The sequence below is a fragment of the Buteo buteo genome, chromosome 7 (genome assembly GCF_964188355.1).
Source record: "Buteo buteo chromosome 7, bButBut1.hap1.1, whole genome shotgun sequence".
Lineage (NCBI taxonomy): Eukaryota > Metazoa > Chordata > Aves > Accipitriformes > Accipitridae > Buteo > Buteo buteo.
The window spans coordinates 31,145,523-31,168,931 of NC_134177.1; the positions used below are offsets into that span (position 1 = coordinate 31,145,523).

Sequence of the window (23,409 nt, forward strand, 5' to 3'; positions counted from 1 at the left end):
CTCTCATCACCGAGAGCTGCTGAGCCGTCACATGCTTGCGTGTGCCTGTAAGCTCGGTATGTAGCTTCAGAAAAGCTACCTGTGAGGTGAAGAGATCATATTTCGCATATAATTAGGAAAGCAGATGCATTGGAGACCACAGTTTAGTATTTGCTTTGATGGCCCACAGGGGACACTTTCTTTTGTATGAAAGTCACTAATAAAAAAGATGGAAGTGCTAACTAATGAAAATGAGCAGCTGAGAGCGTTGTTGTGTTTGGAGGGCGCACATAGAGCTCCTCTTCGTACGCACAGAAGTATCTTGCTGTTCTCAGTGTCATGAGCACGTTCAGAGCCCTAGATTCATGGATGCTTTGCAGTTGGTTGTTGGCATGTGGCCCTTCCTAAAAGGGCAATTTTGAAATGACTACAGATGTGGTAAGGCAGAAGATTAATTGGGATGTGCTCTATGTGGCCTGTGTGGTTTAGCTGCATTTTCAATGTCTCCACCATCATAAACGAGAGTGAAAAGATTATTTTTTTAAAAATTTTTTTTTTCATCTAGAGCTGATCAGTTGGACAGATCTCTGATGGTAGTAGTACGCTTCTATTATCCAAGGATAAACATTTTTAAACTGCTTCTGTGCTAAAACTTGAGGATTTTGTCAGAATATTCATGTTCCGTTTTCCAGATGGTCTCATTCTTACTTCTTGCCACCAGAAAATCTTCTTTGTGTGCATTTCATCAGCTACATACAAGCCAGCAGTTTAGTAACTGATGTATGTGATTGCTTTTATTTTTGCTGTCTCTTAGCAAGAGCGCAGAGGATGCAAGAGTTGTGTTTGTGCAGGTGTTATGCATTTGGAGAAGACAGACTGAGGAAATGTCTCTGGCCCTTCCAGCAGTAAAGAGAGGCTTGCAGTGGCCTTTCATTCCCCTGGGAGGCTATTTACAGCTTTGGGCTGGTGCCATAGATCTGTGCAGGTGATTTTTTTTTTTTTTTTCCCCCTCTTGATGAAACAACTACTTTAAGCCTGATCCAGGAGCAATCCTTTGTGTTGGGCTGAATCAACAACTGGTGTAGGAGTCCAGTTTGGACCTGCAGCCACAGGGGACTTCATGTTGTCTGTAGATGCTGCCTAGTACTTTTTGCTGCTCACCAGCATCCCTGCTTGCCTGCTTTGGATCTCCTACAGGTCCAAACTCTAGGACATGGTGGTGGCATTGTGGTGTGGTTGCAAATTGTAAAACATAAACAGGTATCATGCCCGTTGCAAATGTCTGATACTTGAGTTCACATTGCCTGCAAAGGCTTGGCTCATGACTTGGTGAATGGGAGAGAAAATAAGAACAACTTTTACATGATTCCACGTTATCTTCTTGTTGAAATTACTCCTTGAGTGTCCTTCTCAGCATCTGAGATGGTCATCAAGAGAGTGTGTTTCTGTGCTTCCCTTGAGGACCCACACTGAGCAGAGCTTTGGTCAGCTCAAAGTTGCTGCAGTGTGGTCTGCTGGTTGACTAAGCAGTGCCAATTGCTGCTGTTAAATGCTCTACCTGCTTGGTGAGTAGTCATTTCTGCACGGAGTGTGTTGGCTCAGTGGCTGCCAGTTGATTATCTGAGGCTTAAGAATTTTGGGTTTGATGCATAAAATCACTCCTGACTATGTTTTTCCAGTTGTTTACCCTGATTTCTAAAGGCTGTTGGTGAGTGCTTTCAGGGAGATGTACTTAGTTCTTTAATTTGCATCTACCAGTCATTTGATTTGGATTGTTGGGACTCTAGCACTTTATAGTAAGACTTGTTTGTGTTTCTACAAACTCATTAGACTTCCAAGCCATTTCCTTTGGATTAAGAATCTGTCTTCACGAGTTGCTTTCACCTTCCCTTTCACAAGTTACGTGTTTCCTGTCATCATGTGCATTTTTGTGTAAACCTGGAGAGCAAGGTGCTTTACAAAGTGTGCTTGTGTTGGTTTTTTTTTTGTAAACCAGAGATGTTTCTTGTCATAATGCCAATGCTGGCAAGCAGCCAGCGCTGGCAAACGGCAAAAATTTGCTTCAAATAGATTGACTCAATGGCTCAGGCTGCTCCTGCGTTTCTTCCCCATGGGAAACAGATTCCCATCATTCTACTCAAATGGTTCTTAATCACCTTAGAAACACAACCTTTTGTGTAATTCCTGCTCCTGTTACACTTTAATTTATTTAGGGGAAGTATCCCACAGGTTTCTTTAGGCCCAGAAGAGTCTGGAATAAAAACTGCTCCATCCTGGTAGGAGATATTCTCATCTCTCTTCTGCTGGAGGAGGGGGAATGCTAAGAGAGCTGTAGCAAGCCCTGAAGTCTGGACAATCTCAAAGGGTATTTAACCAAGCAATGTTAGTGGACTTTTTGAACAAAGCTGACAGGACAGTCTAATCTTGATCAGTGTGTCCAGATGTGTTTCCTAGCCACCCTGCTGATCATCTGAGGTGTTACTCTTCTGGACAGGCACTTTGACTTAACTATGGTTAGTCATCATAGCCATGCCCCCAAGTTCTTGCAGCTGGTTTATGCAAGTCCTTTTCTGTTTCAAGTTGTTGGTTGAGATGACAGAGATCTCGGCATCGCCTCTTGCATGCTGTGTTTTTCATTGTACCTGCTGTGTAGATGTGCCGTAGCTGGGGCAGCCGTCATTCACCGTTCTTTGCTTCAAGGTATTGTGACTGTGGAAGATGGGTCTGCACAGGCAGTGGGGAGAGCTTTATAACCTACTGTCCGGATGATGTGCATGGTCTCAACTTTAAGCTGTATTCAGCTGGTGGTGTGTCAAGTCCTCTCTTTTCCAGCCTTGCCCATTGCCCCTCTGCAGAACTGATAAGACTAACTTTGTAATACTGACCCTTGTCAGCTTGTTGTCCTTGAGGGTGGTCCCAGGACCCACAGGGAGCACATACACAGGGTAATTTAAATGTATTTTTCAATTGGTGGGTTTGGGTTGTAGTAGAAAATGCAGGTTTGCCCCACTAATGCTAACAAATCCTGGTTTTCAACTGAACGTAGTCCAGTGCTTTTCTCTACCAGCATCACTTTCTTTGGGGAGCTTTTCAGTGCTTGGTAGCCAAACAAATTGCTGATGCTGACTGTCTCAAAATGTATTAACATGCTCCTGTACAGTGAAAGGTTTTTTTATTTATTTTTGTCTTACTGTTGCATTATACGTTACATATGGTTTGACTGTTCCTGAAATTCTGAAAGATGTGGGATGTTTCACTGATTATTGCTACACTGAAATCTCTTTCCTAAATCGTGCCCTTGATGATCAGGGTGCAAGTGGGATATGGGAAAGGATATATCTTACCAAATAAACATGAGGTGACTTTGCAGGAGGAAGCACATGACCTTTTGCTTACTTTGTTTACAATCTCTCTCTGCCTTTGCCGTTGTGGAGGTTAATAGGTAGTATTAAGAGCAAATTAGGCCTCCTAGGTGATAGCAATATAGTTACCCATTACTGTTCACAAACTTCGTGTGCTTCGGGGAAATGACAATGTTGCGTGCCTTGTACAGGAAAGGCAGTCTTCTCACATGTAAAGAAACAGCTATTTCAGTAAAACGGAATAGTTTCAATGTTGCCCATGTAAAAGTACTGTTCACCAACAAACACAAAAATCAACTGTATTTGCCACCTTGTTTAGAAGCAATGCATTTGTGAATTAAATAGAAATACAGATCTTCTCAATTTATTTATGAATTTCCTTATTTTCTTTTATTTTCCTTATTTAAAGAACTGTCTTTTAATGTCTAAATGTCTAAAGAATTAAATACCAGTTATAACTATTGTGACAAAAAATTGCTCGAGTTGTTTGGTGAAGAAGAACGCTAATTATTTTAAAATACTTGAATGTCCTGTGGTCAAGATAGTGGTCACAGCATGTTTCATGCATCAGTTTCTGTTAGGTTCTTACATGGACAGGCATTTCTTGCTTCAATACCAAAGGACACATTTGCTGGTAGGCACTATTGCCTTCACAGTGTCATAGCATTCTTGAAAACTGAGGATAGGGATTATCTGCAGCAAATCCATGGTTACTAGGGATGCTTCATTATAATGCATCTCACTTGAGAGCTGCATGCGCTGTCCTAATATTTTTGTATAACATAAAGTTGCAAGTGGATATATCAGTAGGAGAAATAGACTTGTGTCTGTGAAGAAACTTGTGCTGAGGATTGAACTTTGCCCTGCCAAGTCAAAGGAACTTTTTGCTGTATATTAACAATGGTTTTTCTTCTAGCTCAGTGAGCAGAATGAGCACTGGGGTATGGCTCCAGATGGGAGATGGCTTTCCTTGGCCATGCCTGGAGAGCACTCATTCAGCAGGACATATCCAGCTAGTGTCTGACTGTCACAGGAATGATTTGATGGAAGGATTTGAATCAGGATCGGTCCAGAGACAGTTTGGGTATATAAGTTTCCCTTTGGTGATGACAGTATCTAAAATGAGCACTTTTGCATAATCCCAGTTGCAGCCCTGGGAACACTCCAATGGCTTGGAGACTGGATGAAACAAGAAGACACATCTTTGTAGTGATCTGAAATAGGGGTCTGTACAGGTGTGACTTCCTTTTATTTCAGAAATCAGTGGGTTACTTGTTGTTTTTGCTGCTAAATAATTTATTCCCTAAACTTAAATATTTATTGAGTTACAGTAAATAAATTATTGCCTGCCATTTATCTTGTTGTTTGTGGGACGTTAAGGTAATTTCAAGGTGACTCACAGACAGCAAGGCTTTCTGTTCTGATGGGTACAACTCTCTTGAAACAGTTTATACAGTGTTACTGGACCACTCTGGCAGTATCCCTACAAGATGCATGTGGGTACCTAAGAGGAGGAATCCCTTAAGATTTTTTTGCCTATTTGACACTGATACACACAATATTGATGTGGGAAAGACCTGTTTCTGTGACTGGTGGTTGTTAATGTGCTTTGGGTTGGGTAACTTGGTGGTCTGTGTTTTACAACCTGCCGCTTCTGACTTTCCCTTTTATTTCCTATTTTTTCCCTGTTTCAGGGGGAAAAAAACCCTCAATGTTTTTTTTTTTTTGTCAGTTGTCAATGTTAAATGTTTCTTCTCATCTATGCTTGTCAATGGGGTCATGTACCTTATGAGAGATACCATCATTGTTCAGTTTTGGAGTAGAGGACCACCTCCCTAAATTGCCAATCCAGTGTCCCTGGTATGTTAAAGATACACCTGTGAAGCAGCTGCGAAGTCGAAGCGGCTTACTCGAGTGGTTAGCAGTGGTGGTGAGCTCTGTTGAAAAAGCAGCTGGGAGGACGGGATGGAACAGGCTGGAGGCAACTGTAATTGGGGAGAGGAGCTGGATGAAAGGGATGCTGGGGCTGAGCTTGTGCAGTGTGTGCCTCAGCTGTGCCTGTACCAGGAGAAGGCGCCATCTACTACCTCCAGAAAAGTCCATCTTGAGATTTAGCAAGGCAGATGGCAGGTACTGTCGTGGTGTGATCTTATAGCAGAACATTTTTGTGGTCTTGATCTTTTACGTTATCCTCTTTGCTTGCCTGTGCCTAGATACCTGGGAGGTCCCATTTGAGGAGATCTCGGAGCTGCAGTGGCTAGGCAGCGGTGCACAGGGAGCTGTTTTCCTGGGCAAATTCCGGGCGGAGGAGGTGGCCATCAAGAAAGTGAGAGATCAGAACGAAACAGATATCAAGCACTTGCGGAAACTCAAACATCCTAACATCATTGCGTTCAAGTAGGTTGTGAAACTTGTTAGAAACATACCTTTATCCAGGAAAGATCCATTCACTTATGTACCCTGGCCAAGTTTTTAAAATCCAGGAACTAAGCTGTCTGTAGGACAAAATGGGTGGTCATTCTTCCTCTCAAATTGTCGCACATTCTTGTGGAAAAAAAAACAAAAACAAACAACAAAAAACCCCCAAACCCCCAAACAGCTATGGACGCGATTCCCACCCGGTGCTGCACTTTGCATGCAGGCTCACAAAATACAAACTGTGAACCCTACAGATCTGCAGGCGTGGAAGTTGAAGGAAACCCACCCCTGTCATCAGTGAGGTTCCTCCTGTGCAAAGCATGTAGGAAACATTCCCCTTCCTATTCAGTAAGGTGGTATTAGCAGAGGCTTGCCCAGGCAGTGTCAACAGGTTATTCTCCTGCCCCTTGATTGCCACCTTTGAGAGTTGCTCTGGGACTCTTACTTCACTGATCTTCACTAGCTGTGTGTTTTCTTTGACAGGGGAGTTTGCACTCAAGCCCCATGCTACTGTATTATCATGGAGTACTGTGCACATGGACAGCTCTACGAAGTCCTGCGAGCAGGGCGGAAAGTCACCCCTCGGCTGCTTGTGGATTGGTCCACGGGGATTGCAAGTGGGATGAATTATCTGCACCTTCACAAAATCATCCATCGAGACCTCAAGTCACCAAAGTGAGTCTCTAGCTACTTAAACATCCCCCAGTTGTGGTTGTCTTTTTTTTTTCTTGAGGAATAGTTTAAAGTTGCGTCAAAAGCCCCGTTATTTTTTTTTCTATGTCGACTCAAAACTAATGAGAGTGAAACTAATGAAACTTGTTGGCACTCCCTCCTGTGCTGCGATTTAACAAGACTGGAAATTTTACCAGTATCTTACATGATAAATAGCAGTAAGGAAGTATTTCTAGTGATCTGATGGTGTCTGGCCCTTTTTGAAAGTGGGATATTCTGTTGCCTTCTGCTTTTTTATTTTTCTTTCTTATTTGTTTTTTTGTTATTTCTTTGGTTTTCTGGAATGCATCTTTCTCATTGCTCTGTTGCTTTCTGACTAAAACTATCTGGCTGCTTATATTGTTATTCCCTAGATGTTTATCACTTCTTTAGCCTGTGATATGACTGTGTTAAGATAATACCTTTAGATGGTTTACAGTGCAGTTGAAGGTACAGCTTTACTAAAATTTTGAAACATCCCCAGATATAGTGAATCTTCAGTGACTTGTTAATTTGCAGTTTTATCAACGTTGATTTTTGACTTTCAGCATTTAGAAATGCATTTGAGGCACAAAACACAACCACCCCAAAGAAAGTGAGTGCTTTCATTGGTGAAAATGCATAATCTTTTTTCTTGTACTGCAATTGAACAGCATGGCCTCATCAACTGCTTGTGTTGATTAAGAAGGAATTTATTCCCAGTGGCTGTTGTGGTACAAGAAAAATTGCAAAATGCTGATTTATTTCTTTTTTTTTTTTTTCCCTCCAGTGTTTTAGTTACACATACAGATGCAGTAAAAATTTCAGATTTTGGTACATCTAAAGAACTCAGTGATAAAAGTACCAAAATGTCTTTTGCGGGAACTGTGGCTTGGATGGCCCCAGAGGTGATACGCAATGAGCCTGTCTCTGAAAAGGTGGATATCTGGTGAGTAGTACTAATGTTTAAGTATCTTCACCTGTTTAGCCACTTGGTCTCCCGGCACTTTACATATTCAGCACTCTTTTCTCATCCTAAGCATGGGGATAGTTTGGTCTGTGGTGGACTATCCCTTTCTCCATCTGCTGAGTGTCCTGAACTTTGTTACTGAACCATGGGCTATAATGGAAAGAGAAATGACATACATGCGCAAAAGCTGGGTGTTGAGATCTGAAGATACCTAGTGAGACTCAGTGCAGACTATCTTGTGTCTTGCAGTAAGCAAATGCAACTTTTCTTCCCTGTGTCATTAGTCAGGCTAGAGCTTTCTTCCACTCCTGGTGCTCAGGGCTGCCTCAGCAACTTCTGCAGCCAGGGTATTTTTCACTTGCTTTCTACCCTCTTCAGGGCCACACTTGAGCTGTAGGGAGGCCCCTACTCTGCTGCCTTGAAGGGTCTGACCACCTTTTGCTTTCTGCACACTGGGCTTGGCTGTTACATGTACAGCCACAGGATTACAGTCCAGTGAGTCTAAGCCTGGATCCAAGAGGGAGGAAACCAGGGTACATTGGAAGAGTTTTGAACACCCGTTTCCATCCCATGTGAAATGTACTCAGTGTCCAAAGGAACACAAGGAAAGGTTCAGATCTCCGTACTATTGGCTTTGGAGCTCCTTTGGGATGCCTCTCCACAGGTTTCAGGGTTCTCAAGGGAACTGCATCTCTGTTTCTGCCTTGTTATTTCTGCATATTAAATGTCAGTAGCCAGGACAAATGCCCTTCTCCCTGCTTTACAGCCAGGATGGATTTTCCTTCTTGTGGTTTTTCAGCTTGAAATGCTGTCACCTCCCTTACGCAGCATGAAGCTGCAGGTCAAAGCCACGGGTGGTTCAGAGTACAAGTTGAGGCAGACAGCAGCCTGCTGCTTGTGTTTTAGCTTGAAGCTGTGTCATGACTTTAAGTCAAGATTTCCTGTAGGGAAAGGGAAAGTCTTGTAATCTGTGGTATACAGCTATTGTGCCCACAGTGTTTTGCGTGTTCATTTCATGTAGATGTAGCAGGCCATAGCATAGCCAGCTCTTCTAGGAGAAACTCTTGGGTTGTTTTGGAAAGAAAATACACTCACCATTTGTCTTCTGTGCTCCTCCCTTTGAATCACAGGTTCATGAGGAGGAATAGTGCTGGATTTCCACTCTCAGCTTTCTGTCCTTTAGAGTGGCTTACGTTCAGAAATATTGTGTGGGGCATCATGTGCAATAAAAATCAACTGCTAACTCTGCTGAGGAGCATGGGCACAGCTTTATTCCTTTACTCAGTGATTTAATGATGTTGCTCTTTGGTGCAAACCTAGAGATACCTTTGGTGCAAGTTTCTTCCGAGTCCGCTGCAGTGATGATTGCTCAAACTCCTCCTTGACATCCATTCCTCCCCCAATATGAGTAACAGCGGTGTTCATGAATGCTGGCAACAAATGAGAACAGTTCCTAAGCTGCTTATATGTCTGCTCTCTCTCATCTTTAACAGCATGCTTAAAAAAAAAAAAAAAATCTATAATCTTATCAGGGGTCTTGAAAATCCCTTGTCAGTTCTTAATCATAACAAAGCTGAAACCAGATGGGGTTTCCTGGTAGTTTGTCCAACCACCTGGATCCCTGCTTTCCTGCAGCCCATGGAAAAAAATTTTGAGGGAAAAAAATATTCAAATTGTGCTTGTTTTGGTTTTTGGGTTTTTTTTCCCCCACATGATTTGAAGCCAATGGGCTTTGAAAGTGCAACATTTTTCACATGAAGTTCTATTTCCTGACTGATGGTTGTTCAGACCCAGGCAGTTTGTCCCTTAGATGTTCTTCTGTACTTAATAAAAGCAACTTGATATTAGTACAAGCCAAAACCACGCTTCTCACTTTTCACCTGGTTTGACTTGCCAGCAAACTTGGCAGGATTGGTGTCCCACAGATGGATGGGGCATGCAAGTAAGGTGATACATCTGGGTTTGTAATTGAGATGGTTGTACCTCACCTCATATCGCAGCCTGGTTGTTAATGTGCAGTAAGAGTGGTGTTGGTTCTCAGCAGCATTTTGTTTACCTCTGTATTGACTGGTTTGATATTTCTTTGGTGTTTTATTGGGTGAAGATTGTAAATAAAACAAATAACTGTTTGCTGTTATAAATTAAGGTTTTGGTCCTTACTGATCATTTCATTAAGGAAGAAAAGCAAAGTGAGTTTTCTTACCTTTATTTTTCAGTTCTTGTAATAGGAGGTTCTTTTCCAGGCAGAGTTCTCTTAATTTTTTCTTTATCCTTCCTTTCTTCAGCACAAAAGAAATATCAGATGAGACTGCATGTGCTTTTGATACTGACACTTAGGCATGTTGCATTTGTTTCTTAATTTCTGTGTTGCAGTAGTTGTAGCGCTGAGTCTCAAACCTATGAAAACTCTTACCAAGTAGTACACATAACAGCAGAGGGAGCTTTTGGCTAGGGGGAAAAAAAGTTAAATGCAATTTAAAAAAACCCACAAAACCTTTGTTGTGTTGTCTCTGTAAGACATCAGTTCTATCTGTCCAGTAGTAGATGACATGTTCTTACCAATAAGAACAGTCAAAAGTCTATCTCAGAAAAACTAACTTTCCTTCTCATTTCACAGGAGTAAGATTTAGTCTATACAGAAAGTGTACTTTCAGGATTTTTAAAATCTCACAAAGAAATAGGAGAGAGTGAGTGAAAACCAGTGTGGTTTGGTGTTCAGCCCAGTGCTGGGGCAGAGGAGGAAGAGTTACCTGGTGTGTGAAATAGCTACTCTTGGTTAAAAACTAGTACATAAACGCTGTTGCACCTACTTGTGATTTCAGATCAGACATGCCTATTTCCCTGTTTTGCCAAACTGTTTTTTTCAAGCTCCAGATGTTTCTGTTAAATTGAATTCACACAGAAGCTTTTATCCTGGTTTATTTCTTCATCAGGTCATTTGGGGTAGTTTTGTGGGAGCTGCTTACAGGAGAGATTCCCTACAAGGACGTGGACTCTTCGGCCATCATTTGGGGAGTGGGCAGTAACAGCCTGCACCTCCCTGTCCCTTCCACCTGCCCAGATGGCTTCAAAATCCTCATGAAGCAGACCTGGTAAGAGCCTGAACTGCACAGACCTAGGGCTGGCTCCCAGCTCTTGCCAGATTCCCAGTAAAACCAGAGTCAGGGTGGGACTGTTGAGCCCAGAGCAGAGGGCTCTTAAATACTCTCACATTTGTCATTAGAGTGGTAAGTTTTAGCATTTTGGATTCTGCTTCCTTGTGGCACCAGGCTTGGGCCCCAGAAAGACATTTGGAGCTTAGAGGAAGTAGGAAGAGACCTATCTGGTTTGCTGGGTGGATGGGGCAGGGGAGGGAGCAGGCAGACACTGTTGAGACGGACTAGTGAGGGGGAAGGAGTTGAACAGGAGAGAAGTTGGGGATTAGAGCTTGATAGGAGCCCTAGCAGGGTGACAGTTACCTGTGAGTTGCCTGTCCAGTGTGAATCAGGAGCAGGCAGCATCAAAGTCATCTTCAGTAGCCTTCACAGAGGTGGTTGCTTTGTTGTAGCTCTGTGGGAAGAGAAAAGGAGCTGGAAGGAAAGTAGGAGTAAAATTTCTTGAGGCTGGCTCCAGAGTGAAAGGAAACGATTTTTTCACTCTGAAACCCCTTTTGTAAGTGACTGGCTTTTGAACTGGACAAAGAGAAATTGGAGCTTTCTGGGTGAAACCAGGATTTTACAGGTATAGGTATGGAAAATGCTTTCAGTTTCCTCCACATGCCAAATTAGAGTTGAAATTCTTTGTCTTCGGTTATGCATTAATGCTTTTGTCTTTGTAATTGCATTTTGACACAGAATGTAAGTGGTCTTCCAGCGTTTTCCCACTCCATGAGTTTTACCAGCCATCCTCTCAATGGCAGAAAGCCAAAACCAGGCCAGAGCATCTATGGATCTTTTCAAGTGGCCGTTTACCCCCCTGACCCTGAACTGCAGCAGGTCGTGCTGTTGCAGTGATCTGTGCTGAGACGTGCTCTCCCTGGCTGTGCCTCTATGCGCGGCTGCGCAAGTCAGGAAGCAGTGTGTGGAGCTCTGAACACCGAGTACATACGCTTGTATCCCCACCTAGTGGAAGTAGGTGGTTTGTAGGGGAGAGGTGGCTGAAGAAGCTGTTTCTTGTCCTGAGCACTGAATCCATTCAGCAAGTCTGGTGGGTTCAGCCCTTAAGCTCGAGTGCTGGTCTCGTTTCTTAAAGATACAAATGGTTTTGTACTTGAATGTGATCTTAAAGAGATGTTCAGTGCATTACAATACTGTGTAGGGTCAGGCATGTACTATATGGCAACATGAATACATTTGGTGTTTATAGACTCCCTGTTTTGTTGAATGTAAATTATCATTTCTACTAGATTGAGTATTCCCATTACAAAACTTGGAAATAAATGGGATAATATACTGAGATCTGTTTCTTCTTGACAAACAAGTTAGGAACAGTGTCAGTTTGTATCCTATCCTTCACTTTGTAATCACATTTTCCTATTTTAAATGGTTTTCATCTCTTTCTGTTTCTTCAGAATAGATCATCACAAACCAAAAACTGAATACAAAACAACTCTAGCCCAATAAACTCATATTCAGCAAAAGAGAAAATCAGAAAAGCTCCTTTGCTCTAATCTGTCAGCTACACGATTCAGAGAATATGTTCTATTGAGAAACCCTTTTAGAAGGGCAGGAGAAGGTAGCAGTATTGACCTCATCTCACGCTTGGGTATTTGTCTGTTTTGCTCCAGGCAGAGCAAGCCCCGGAATCGTCCCTCCTTCCGGCAGACACTGATGCACCTGGATATTGCATCTGCTGATGTGCTGGCTACTCCTCAGGAAACCTATTTCAAATCACAGGTAACTGGAGAATGGCTGTAGCACATGAGTACTAGAGTTAGCTCCAAGGATCTGATTTCAGAGTCTGCACTGAGTACAGCAAAAGATGAGATCCATGATTTCGGTTTGATTCCTGGGGAGAAGCAAACTAATGGGTATTTTAAAATCTTTTACCCAAGCTTTCACAAACTGAGACATCTGCCAGCTTTAGTCAGAAACTTGATGTTGTCTCATTCACTTCTCCCTGAGACTACTGACTTCAGATGTTCTGCTCCCAGCTATTCTCCCAGTGCTGTTGTACAGGAGACCACAAGACTGCTGAGAGTGGAACCATTGCATTTATAGTGAAGATGAGCAGGGCAGCCAGTGGAACAAAGAGCTGTTACAGGGCAGTGAAGGGACTCTGGGACTTTCAGGGAAGATCTAAAAGTATGTTTTTAGAGATTCCTCTGAGTCTTACCCAGTGAGCTATTGTCTGCTCCCACGAAGGGAATGAGAATGAAACCTTGCCTCCAGAGGATCTATACAGTGTTGGGGTGTATGTGAGGAAGCAGGTGTGTTTATTAAAGCTGCAAGAAGCAGGGCTTCAAGGGGCAAATAGAATTAGTATCACCCTAGTGACAGTCATCATTGTCAAGAATATAGGTTTCCAAATCATTAGCCTTTCTGTTTACTTTAAATGCTAAAAGGGAAGAAAATGTTGTCTTAGGATGAAAAGAGCTTTAGGAATTTTTAAAAATATTTTTTAGAAAATGCAGGTATGTTTTAAGTGATCTAATTGCAGCACAAAATTGGAAATACCATTTGAAAATGCTGAAACTAAACATGCTGCAATGTTGTTACCCAAAATAATTTAGCTAACAGAAACGCATTTTCAACCCAAACCTGTAATTTTCTACAGACACAAAGAATGTTGCCCAAGAGTTTTTCTTTGGTGCAACCAGGCGTCCCAATCCTTTGTAAATACCTGAAAGTAAATTGCTTCTCTAGGCTGAATGGAGAGAAGAAGTGAAGAAACATTTTGAGAAAATTAAAAGTGAAGGAACTTGTATCCACCGGCTAGATGAAGAATTGATTCGTCGTCGAAGAGAAGAGCTGAGGTCTGTTGACAGTCTTTTCTGTTTACTGCTTACTTTTCCCAGCTAGCCTTCTCTCTTCTAGTTAAATGAACCCAGCTCCCTCAGCTTCTCTTCACAGGGCATGTGCTCCAGCCCCTGACTGTTTTCATGCTTCTCTTGTACTGAGGACTCAGTATTCCTGCTGGCATAAATTTGGGCAGCCTAAATTCCTTGTGAGTCCAGAAACTGAAGTTCCCACAGGCATGCCCTAGGCCTTGAGCACTGCTTGGCTGGGGGAAAGCTATAGCGAAACGGTGGAAACTGTCCCTGCTCTTGGGCAGTCTGAACTGTTTGCTCTAGGCAAGAGGGGTAAAGGCTTGTGTGTTTATCAGGGAATATTTCTGCCTGAGTTTTGGTGTTTGTGATAACAGCGCTAAAGCAGGTACATCCATCTCAGTGGAAAAGGCACCTTGCAGTTTGCTGTGAGCTTTCTCTACCCTGATACTTTCTTTGGATTAGTTATTTCCAGAGAAGTGAACACACTCCCAGCCCACTGGGAGTGAATGCACTATCAGCCCACTGAAATTAATTTTGAACATTAGACCAACTTAAAAATGAAAGCAGAATGTTTATTTAAGAAAGAAAAGTGTTATCTTCTTTTTTGCAAATATAGTTATGACAGAGAAACATAAAACAGCAAGTAGCAGTTCAGTGTCAAACCTGAGAAACCAAAGGAAACCTTGTTCAGCCAGTTTGATGTAGTTGTTGATGAGTGTTCCCTAGCCCTAGGGAGCTTTTGATGGTCACATCTTTCAGCTGTGGTTCAAGATGTCTTCTGCAACTATACTATAGCTGTAGGGACATACTGCTTTCTATGAAATACAAACAGATTACTTCTTCCCCTGTTTCTTTAGAAGCTGGTTTAGCCCCTTCTCTGTGCAAACAGGATGATCAGGGCTTGGTCAAAGGTTTTGTGGTTGCATGTGAGGCATTTGCAGCTTCTCTAGTGAGAAGCATTGCCAGTCTTTGAAGACTGTTAAATGCTTTCTGAATTATATCATGATTCTTTGCTGTATCAGGCTCTTAATTGTCATTCATTGTTAGCTCCATCTGGGGTTCAGTGCAATACAGCTGGCAAATTTGACTTTTAGAAGGCCTTTTCCTAAAGGACCTGTACTTTGCCTTGTTCTTCTCTCTTGGTCCATGGACATCAGACTGTGGAATAATGACTCTTCTGTTTTTCAGACATGCATTGGATATCCGTGAACACTATGAGAGGAAGCTGGAGCGAGCCAATAACTTATACATGGAGCTCAGTGCTATTATGCTGCAGCTGGAGGTCCGTGAGAAGGAGCTCATAAAGTATGTATCTCTGGGCATAATGGCATGCCATGCATGTGGCAATATGCATACAGGAGGAAAAAAAACAGTGCTTCATTTCTAAACTGCATAGTGGTACTTGTAGATTTAGTGTCCCCTGACAAAATTCCAGGGTAAAGAAAGAGCTGGCAAGCAGAGAGAGGCCCCTTCAGAGTAGATTACCACAGACCACTTAGTGCACGTATCTTTACCCAGTGTTGACTGACTGGGAGAAAGGCGCGTTTCCCATTTGGTGTTGGGATCCTTTGGCCCCTTTGTAAAGTGAAAAGCAGTACTGTTTCTGGATTGTGCACCAGGGCCCTGTTCCAACTGCCTGATCTCTGCAGAGAGAATTTAGAAAATGACTATGTCCTTTCCCAGAACAGCATGTTGTGTTGCACCCAGCCATAGCTGAGAAACAGGCACGCAGTGTGCTCACAGTGGAGCTGTGTTTCTGTCCAGCAAGAGCTGCAGTTGGATAAAGAGAGAACTCATCTGGTTTTCTTTTTCTTCCCCAATGTTTCAGGAGGGAACAAGCAGTGGAAAAGAAATACCCTGGGACTTACAAACGCCACCCAGTCAGACCAATAATCCACCCCAATACAGTGGAGAAGCTGATGAAGAGGAAAGGGGTCTCCCATAAACCAGGCAGCCAGACTAAACGGTAAGAAGTAACAACCTAGTTCTGTGCCAGGAACCAGTGGTAAATCCTCATTGAGAGGCATCTTACTTCCCTTTGAGTCTGATGACAACACAGGACTAAGCCAAAGGGGTGTTCACTCTTGGGCCCAGTCTGGTCCTCAGAACCACAATTGTTTAATTATCCCTTCTAACTGGGCAGCTCTCTGAAACCATTTGGTCCATATGATTTTTTTCACAGGTGATGGTGCTTTGACAGGAGGTATCTAATGTGTGTCCAAGCAAATATCATCTTTGACTTGAACGGTAATAAGCAGGGTGAGGGATTGTGGAAATCAGCCAGTCCTCAGGAAGGATGGATTCATTATTGAGGAATTAAATTGGGATTTGAGATTTGGGAATTCATGATGTCCTTTCAGCTATTTCTCTTCTGCTTGACTTTCAGAAAGTGAGATTTTCTCCACCCCCCCACCCCCCCCGAAGAGCTGTCTATTTTATTTTTCCCTTTTCTGGGATTTCCAGGAGTTAGAGTCCTGATTAACAGTGAATAATCACTTCTGAATTAATATTTACATGTGCTTTTGAAATGAGCAGGCTGATAACCATCAGCAGATTGAGACCCTATTGTGCTGAGCATTGTATATGCACATAGTAAGAGACATGCCCTACACCAAGGTCTTAGGAGGGAGCTATTTTGGGAGCAGAACATCAAAATAAGAGCGGAAAAAGGAGAGTATGTGGAAGATATTGGAAAAAGCAGCAAGTAAGGAGTGTAGAGCATGATGGGCTGAGCAGAAAGGACATTGAGTGGAGAGGATCAAAGGAAACTAAATGCAGAAGTCAAACAGCTGAAGAGGAGGGAAGCCTGTAGATTTTAGGAAGCAGAGTGTGCTTATGGCTACAGCTGCGTTTTCATCCTGGCTCTGAGCCAATGTCATTTCTTAGTTTGTGGTTTAATGTGTAACTTCCGCTGACTGTCTCTTAGGCCAGATCTACTGAAGTCAGAGGGAATACCCAGCACAGAAGCAGCATCCAATGGCTCACCAGTCTCAGGAAGTCCCAAAATGTCAACACTGAGTGGCAAAAGCCGCTACCGCAGTAAGCCACGTCACCGCCGAGGGAACAGCAAAGGCAGCTACAATGATTTTGCAGGGATCTTGAAAAACCAGCCAGTGCAAGATGATGCACCTCCACCTCATAATCATTCTCATCATCCTGGCCTACCGCAGCAACCTGGCCACAGCCATCCCCATGGCCATCACTCACGGCTTCATGCCCATGGACAAGATATTGCCAACTGCGCAAACAACTTAAGGTACTTTGGCCCTGCAGCAGCGCTGCGGAGCCCTCTCAGTAACCATGCGCAAAGGCGGATGTCTGGTTCTAGCCCTGATCTCATCTCCGCTGCAATGGAAGCAGATTGCCGAAGGAATCTGGAGAGCAAAGAAAGCAAAGCTGATCATTGGGAGTGTTGCAAAACAGATCCATATAATTCTTGTCTTCAGTGCAGGGAAGAGGACAGTGGTCAGGTACAGATGTCATCTGTTGAAACAGGGATGAGCCATTCTCAATCACCAACATCTGTTTCCCTATATGAAAATGCACAGTTCATTGAGAACATGGAGGAAGGGGGCTTCAGCAGCTGTAAGTCAGCATCCGCCCTAGGCACTCCCCAGCACATGGCTTCCTCAGTGCTACCTTGCAAAGCAAGACCTGTTCAAAAGGTAAGGACAAAGCATAGTGACTGGACAAAAAAACCCCAAAGCTTACTCCTCTTTTCCCTCTCCATCAAAAGAAGTTGTGTAGCAAAGGCTGGTGTCTGGATATAGGATAGTAGCAATGCCATATTTCCCACACACATAGCAGTAGAGTTACATGTACAACTTTATCTTAAAGAAATCATACCTGTCTGAACTTTGGTCTGTGATCTGGACATACTTTTAAAGTCAATTTTATTGAGAGGTACTGTAGGCATACTGGAGCACACTGCGTATAATGAGGGTTGTCAAATGTAGTTTTGATAGGGCCTAGTTCTGTTGCGTGCAATTTAGCCAGTTTTCGTTTGAGCTGAAACTTGGTCTACTGAATTTTTGTTGTTGAAACAGTCTCAAAATGTTTTCAAGCCTTTCTCAAAACAAAGGAAGGGGTAAATGCATTCTTTTGGTGATGTTAAATATCACGTAACTGTTTCATTGAGACTCTGTAGTGCTGCTGCGCCTCAGAACAGAAATTCAACAATTGCCGTGGTCTTGGGAACATGCCTTTTGCTGCACCTGCCAGAAACTGTCCCTCTTAACTGAAAGTCATAGTTCTCATGTATTTTGTGAAGATTTTGCAAGAGTCAAAAAGGTGTTATGGCACAGTTGTACAGAAACTTCTTCTTCACTCCTCCTGCTTTCATCCAGGTGGTGAGAGAAGTAGGAACCAGTCTGAGCGGAGTTCAAGAGCAGGAAAACTGGGCCTGGGTGGAAAAGTGAAAGAAAAGAGGATGAGTACCAGACCAAGAGTGTGGTTTGGGCCCAGAATGAAGGGAGGAGGACCTCGTATTACAAGGGGCTGGGATGAGATAGAGGCTGAGTGTGAACGAGGGGTTGGCAGATTGGATAGGATAGGAGGTGGCTGTAAAAACCAAGAGTGCAGGGGGTGGATTTGGATGGGAGGAGGAGAGTAAAAGGCTCTGTGCTCACTGAGGTAGAGAAAGGAACAAAACTCAAGTTTTCCTACTTGGTGAAACCCACCAGCAAAGGCTGTGTCGTTCCCCATCCTGCTCTATGATGGGCTTATGTAGAAGAGGGTTGAAGTCATAAAGCCAAGAGTGCCAGATCAGCTCAGTAATTTATGTGGATTTCAGTATGATACTAATTACTTGATTTGCTTCTGTAAAAATCCAGAATGTTATGTACTCAGTGACTGCTGAAATACTCCAGGGTATTTCAAAGTCAATCACTCCAAATTCAGAAATGGCAGCATTAACACCTCCTGAAATAATCTGCTGGTGAGAAGATGTCTGACTCAGTTTTCACTGGTATGCAGGTTATTTTCTTGTCTAGATTGTTGCAGCCTGTGGACACAGTGACTTTGTCCTGGAGGACCAAGGGGCAACCATGTAGTTGCATGTTTGTTCTTTCACAAATGTGACACCATTCTTGTCCTTGTTTTCTGTCAGAGTGGTGACGACTCTTCAGAAGAGGAAGAGGGCGAAGTAGACAGTGAAGTGGAATTTCCTCGTAGACAAAGGTAAAAGGTGAATTCAGTCTAATCTGTCTTTGGTGGGACAAAACTCAGGAGGAGAACTGTCATAGCAGCTGCACACCAGCACTGAAACTGTGGAAGGTGCTGGCAAAAGAACAGAATCTCATTCAGTGCATCCCATCTGCCCTCAGTGATCCCTCGTGTTCACTCGCTGTTTTCAGCCTGTTTTGAGATGTTATCTCCAGCACAGCTTTTCTGCTGCAGGCTGTTTGTAGCACAACTTGATCACACTTGATAACATTATTCAGCCTATAAAAATAAGCTGCTGCATCTGTTTCACCAGAATCAGACTTACTGGATTTGGCACTCTTTGTGAACTCTTTCAAATGCTGTTTATTAACTGTTGCTGCAGTGGGACTGACTCCAGCGTCTTCACAGTGGAATTCAAGTAGGATTGAAGATCTAGGTAACACAGCAGATCAAATTTGGCGGTGTTGCCTGTAAAGTAAGAGACTTGAGGGAGTGTTCCTACCTAAGCATATGTAATAGCAGTCTTTACGGTCCTGTGCTCAGGAAAGAGATCATGGCATCGGTGCTGCAGCTTTGTGAAAGCAGCTGCTTGAAGTGCAGAAGTGATCCAGTGGGCAAATTGGTTAAGGGTTGTTAGGAAAGGAGCAGAGAAGAAAATAAAAGCTTCTCTCCTGTTGTATACATCCACGGCACACCTGCAGCTGGAATCCTAAATGCCACCTTCATTGCCCCAGCTCAAAGACCATGGTAGAATTTGAAAAGGTACTGAGAAGTGTGACAAGAATGGTTAGAGATGGTTTCTGTAGGAGAAATTAAATCCATGAGAAATCTTTGTCTAGCAGGAGGAGAAGCAATACTGGAGATGCGTGAAATTGTGAGTTATGTGGAGAAAATAGACAAGGAATGATTTATCTCATTCATGTTAGGGAGACCTAGTGAAGCAAAGAGGGGATTTAAAATGAACAAAAGGAAGTGCTTTTTCCATCCAAAACATTTTCAGATGTGGAGCTCATTGTCAAGGTATGCTGTGGAAATCAAAATGTCAACAAGTCATAATTGTTAAATTTATGGAATGTAGATCCATCAGTGGCTGTTAAGCACTGTTATCCAGGTTTGAGCTTCAGCTCAGAAGTCTGATCTCCTAAATGATACAAACCAGGAAGATATGCCAGGAGAAAGCAGGCTCTGTCTGCAGCACACCCTGTTCTCATACTTTTCCCAGGTTATTGCTTCCTGCCTAGGGTTGGAGACAGAATGCTGGGCAGGATGAGTTTTCTAACTCATACAGTTCTTGTGTGATTGTTGCTTCTTTTGTGATTTACTAACTTAGAAAACAAATTGCTTTTCCTGACTTCAATGTGATGACCTGTTGTGGGTCTTCTGGCATCTTCAGCCACCTGATATTTTGTACCATTACTGTTGAATCCTGGCATGAGGCGATTTCCACATTGAAGTAACTGTGAGCTTATTTTCTGAGTGCACATACCTGAAGTCTAGCCTGGTTGTTGGGATCACTGCCAGGTGGTGTGGATTTTCCCAGTTGAATTAGCTTGAACCCTACAGTACAGCCTTTCTTTGGGGAAAAAGGACTGTTAAAGAAAAATAGGCTCCAGGGCAGGTCAGCTAGTATGAACGTACAACAGACAAGACCAAATAAGAACAGATTAATTTATAGATGCAGGTCTTGAACTAAATTGTTCAAAAGGTGGTAGATCTCTATAGCTCCAAGATGTGAAAGGCAGCCCAACACTTTGCAGAGCTCTTGCTGCCAGCCTTGCAGATCAGTTATGACTCAGCTGAAGGTGTGTTCTTAGAGTGGGAAGAGGCTCCTGGAGAGTTGATGTAAATTTTTTTTCTAGGGATAGGACCTGTTTTGCTCAAAGACATTTTTGGAAGGGTCACGCCCTTAGCCCAGTGAGGAGAAGCCACCAGGCAGTATTGTGTGCGCTGTGCCTGAGTGGCATCTGCTAGGGAGAACAGGACCAAGCAGCCTGGGCTGCCTGTTAGAGTGAGTGAGCCCTGTTCTTGTTGTGCTGAAGATGCCAGTTAAAAGTACAGGTGCAAAAATCTGCTCTGCATTGCATGCTTCAGAAAGGAAGATGAGAGGTTTGCCGGGGGAACCTATGTAAGGATGTAGCAGTCACTTTGCATTCACTGCACTGCTAATGTGAGGATTTTGATTGTGATGTATGTCTTGAAAGAAAGCTGACCCTTGCTACCTGTCAGAAACAGAGTTCCCTATGTTCGAGCTGTAACGCTGTGCTGGCTCACCAGCTCGTTCTTACTCTGTGCCATGAGAGTGTGCGCAGGAACCTGTCCACTGAGAAGCTGTAACTTTTCTAGCTGGCAGTGGGCTCCTGGGGAAAGGCTCACCTAGGGCTGAGTGGGCACCAGGAGTGGGGTCTGTCAAGGCCGGTTGTAGCAGAGTAGGTGAACACAGCACCCAGGAAATTGCTTTTCCTCTACAGTCGGAGGCACTGTGTTACAAGCTGAACTACTCTCCTGGTTTGCAGACCTCACCGCTGCATTAGTAGCTGCCAGTCCTACTCAACCTTCAGCTCGGAGAACTTCTCTGTGTCAGATGGAGAGGAGGGAAACACAAGTGATCATTCAAACAGCCCAGATGAGCTGGCCACCAAGCTGGAAGATGAGCTGGCCGAGAAGCTGGAGGACATGTTGTCCCAGACTCCAGAGATCCCCATTGAAATCTCCACCCAGTCTGACGGGCTTTCAGACAAAGAGTGTGCTGTGCGGAGAGTCAAGACTCAGATGTCTCTGGGCAAACTTTGTGCAGATGAACACAGCTGTGAGGTGAGTTGTAAGTTTAGTTATTCCCTCTTCCTTCTATTGAATAAAAAAAAAAAAAAAATGTTATGGAAAGGAATCGGAGGGCCAGAAAGTTGGATGACTGCCTAGGAAATGCTGTGGTAGATGTTCTACAACAAAGCAACTGCTTAAATACCCAGTCTTTCTCATACTTGGCTGGAGGAGTAGACAGGGGAAAGTAGCACAAAGAAAGCTGAACATAATTTGCCGGTCAAGATGAGTGTGATATTGGGAGGCTATCAGGTTTGCAGTTGCATTAAGTGGGATAAAAAAATAGCACATAAAGCAGCTAATTAAATGGAAGGGATATAAACTGTCTGCCTCAAACTTATCCATCAGCAGCCTTGCTAACAAAGTTAGAATGATTTTCTTCCCTTTACTGTCTTTCAAGTGTTTGGGAGGGGTAGGGCAGAGCCTGCTGCACCATCTTCTCATAACTCAGTCTGTGTTTGGTAGTGCTCTGACCAGATATTTTTCTGCTGTCCCCTTGTTGGGGGGAGACAAGTGACCTTTGGTAGGGTGATTCTGTGCTGTTGCTATCTCCTGTGTGCTGCCAGTCTCTCCTTCTCTGCTGGTGGTGACCTTTGCCTCTGCTGTTACAGATTGGGATGGTGTGGTTGATCTGCAGTGCGGGAATGTTGCTCAAATCTTCCCCCTTTCCTTTTGCTTTGCAGAACCCAGCACAGTTTGGAGAATCAGACTGTGACTCTTCTGAAGGGGAGTGTTCTGATGCCACGGTCAGGACCAATAAGCCCTGCAGCTCTGCTACTTGGTAATACAGATCTCCCCCAAAGCTTCCTGATACTGGCATTTTGATTTCCCTGAGATTCCACTTCATTCCCCTTCATCACACTTTACAGGAAGAGAAGATGCTTCTCCTTCCCACCCCAGGAGTGATTTGCAATAACCTGAATCTCTGGAAAATGTCCAAATGAAATTAATTCTCTTTGAGCATTTCAATCAAGAATGGCAGGGATGTATTTTATTGAATAATCTAGTTACTGTAACATGGATATTTATTTTTTTGACATTTTAACACTTTTTACTGTAAAGAGTGGATTGTATTTATAGACACACAGACTTGTTGCAAAAAAAAAAAAAAGTTCAGAAAGCAAGCACATTACAGAGAAACATCCTGGGAGTCCTGCCTGGACAGCTTTGTGTACAAATGCAGGGGGATTCTCTTGCTGCTTTCACAGGGGACCAGGCCTCATGGCCCTGAAGATTGGAGAACAGATCAAGCAAACTAAACCACTCAGTCTTATCAAGTGAGGAAGCATAAAAAGACCTTCTTATAGGGTAACCTGTGAACAAAGCATATTCAGTATAACCAGCTGGGTCATTTTTAATCAGAAGGTGGACATGTTCCTGGAGAAAATTGGTACCGAGGTGCTAACATCCAGGGTCTTCTGAGTTGATACATCCCCAGGAATGTAATAGTGGGTTTTATTTTAGGGATTTTTAGTTTCTTTTTTTAATCAGCATTTTGTTGTGAGATCCTGCAATTGTATTCTAACCTCGTCCTCTCGAGAATTGGTATAAGAGCACTTCTTAACACCATCCTTGCTTCACTCTGGCAGTGTTGATCTCCAGTTGAGCAGGGAAACCTCTTTCAGATACAGTGTGCCATTTCCCAGTTTACTTCCTCCTCTTACCTCCTGTCTGTTTCAAGTCAGTCAAAGAAATCAATCAAATCAGTGTTGGAAAAGCAAGAACTTGCAAACTGTGGAAAGCACATCCTGCAGAGCCTGAGCACTCTTCTGGGGAGGAAACTGGAGATACCTGTACTGGACTTGGAGAAGCAGTCTCTCACCTACAACAGCATCGATAACCAGCAGAGAGCTGTGTGTTGAGGGGGAAGACTGGGAATCACTGGCCTAGATAAGAGCGTCACCCCTGCTCTGCCTCCTTATTCACTGTACATTCTTGAAAGCATTAACAGCTGCCTGCCCTTCATGTCAGGCTTTGTGCAAAACAGGTCACACAGGGAATCTTGATGGTGGCTGTGGCACAGCTGTGTCTTGGGTGCACCT

General features: G+C 43.4%; 1 protein-coding gene across 3 annotated transcripts in view; it reads left to right on the top strand.

Annotated features, from left to right (window-relative positions):
* MAP3K13 (mitogen-activated protein kinase kinase kinase 13) overlaps positions 1-23,165 on the top strand; it is an 80,944-nt gene extending 57,779 nt beyond the window's left edge. The window contains exons 5-17 of one of the 3 annotated variants that reach the window (XM_075032183.1): positions 5,555-5,738; positions 6,243-6,434; positions 7,240-7,398; positions 10,353-10,511; positions 12,185-12,293; positions 13,263-13,372; positions 14,576-14,692; positions 15,216-15,353; positions 16,314-17,052; positions 18,495-18,565; positions 21,064-21,361; positions 22,051-22,148; positions 22,237-23,165. In XM_075032183.1, coding sequence (XP_074888284.1) covers positions 5,555-5,738; positions 6,243-6,434; positions 7,240-7,398; positions 10,353-10,511; positions 12,185-12,293; positions 13,263-13,372; positions 14,576-14,692; positions 15,216-15,353; positions 16,314-17,052; positions 18,495-18,565; positions 21,064-21,361; positions 22,051-22,148; positions 22,237-22,273 — 2,411 coding nt within the window. In that variant the 3' untranslated portion in view covers positions 22,274-23,165. Of the gene's footprint in view, positions 1-5,554; positions 5,739-6,242; positions 6,435-7,239; positions 7,399-10,352; positions 10,512-12,184; positions 12,294-13,262; positions 13,373-14,575; positions 14,693-15,215; positions 15,354-16,313; positions 17,053-18,494; positions 18,573-21,063; positions 21,362-22,050 lie in introns of those variants that run through there. The other 2 variants (XM_075032185.1, XM_075032186.1) reach the window with 2 other exon arrangements.
* Positions 23,166-23,409: the final 244 nt, after the last annotated feature.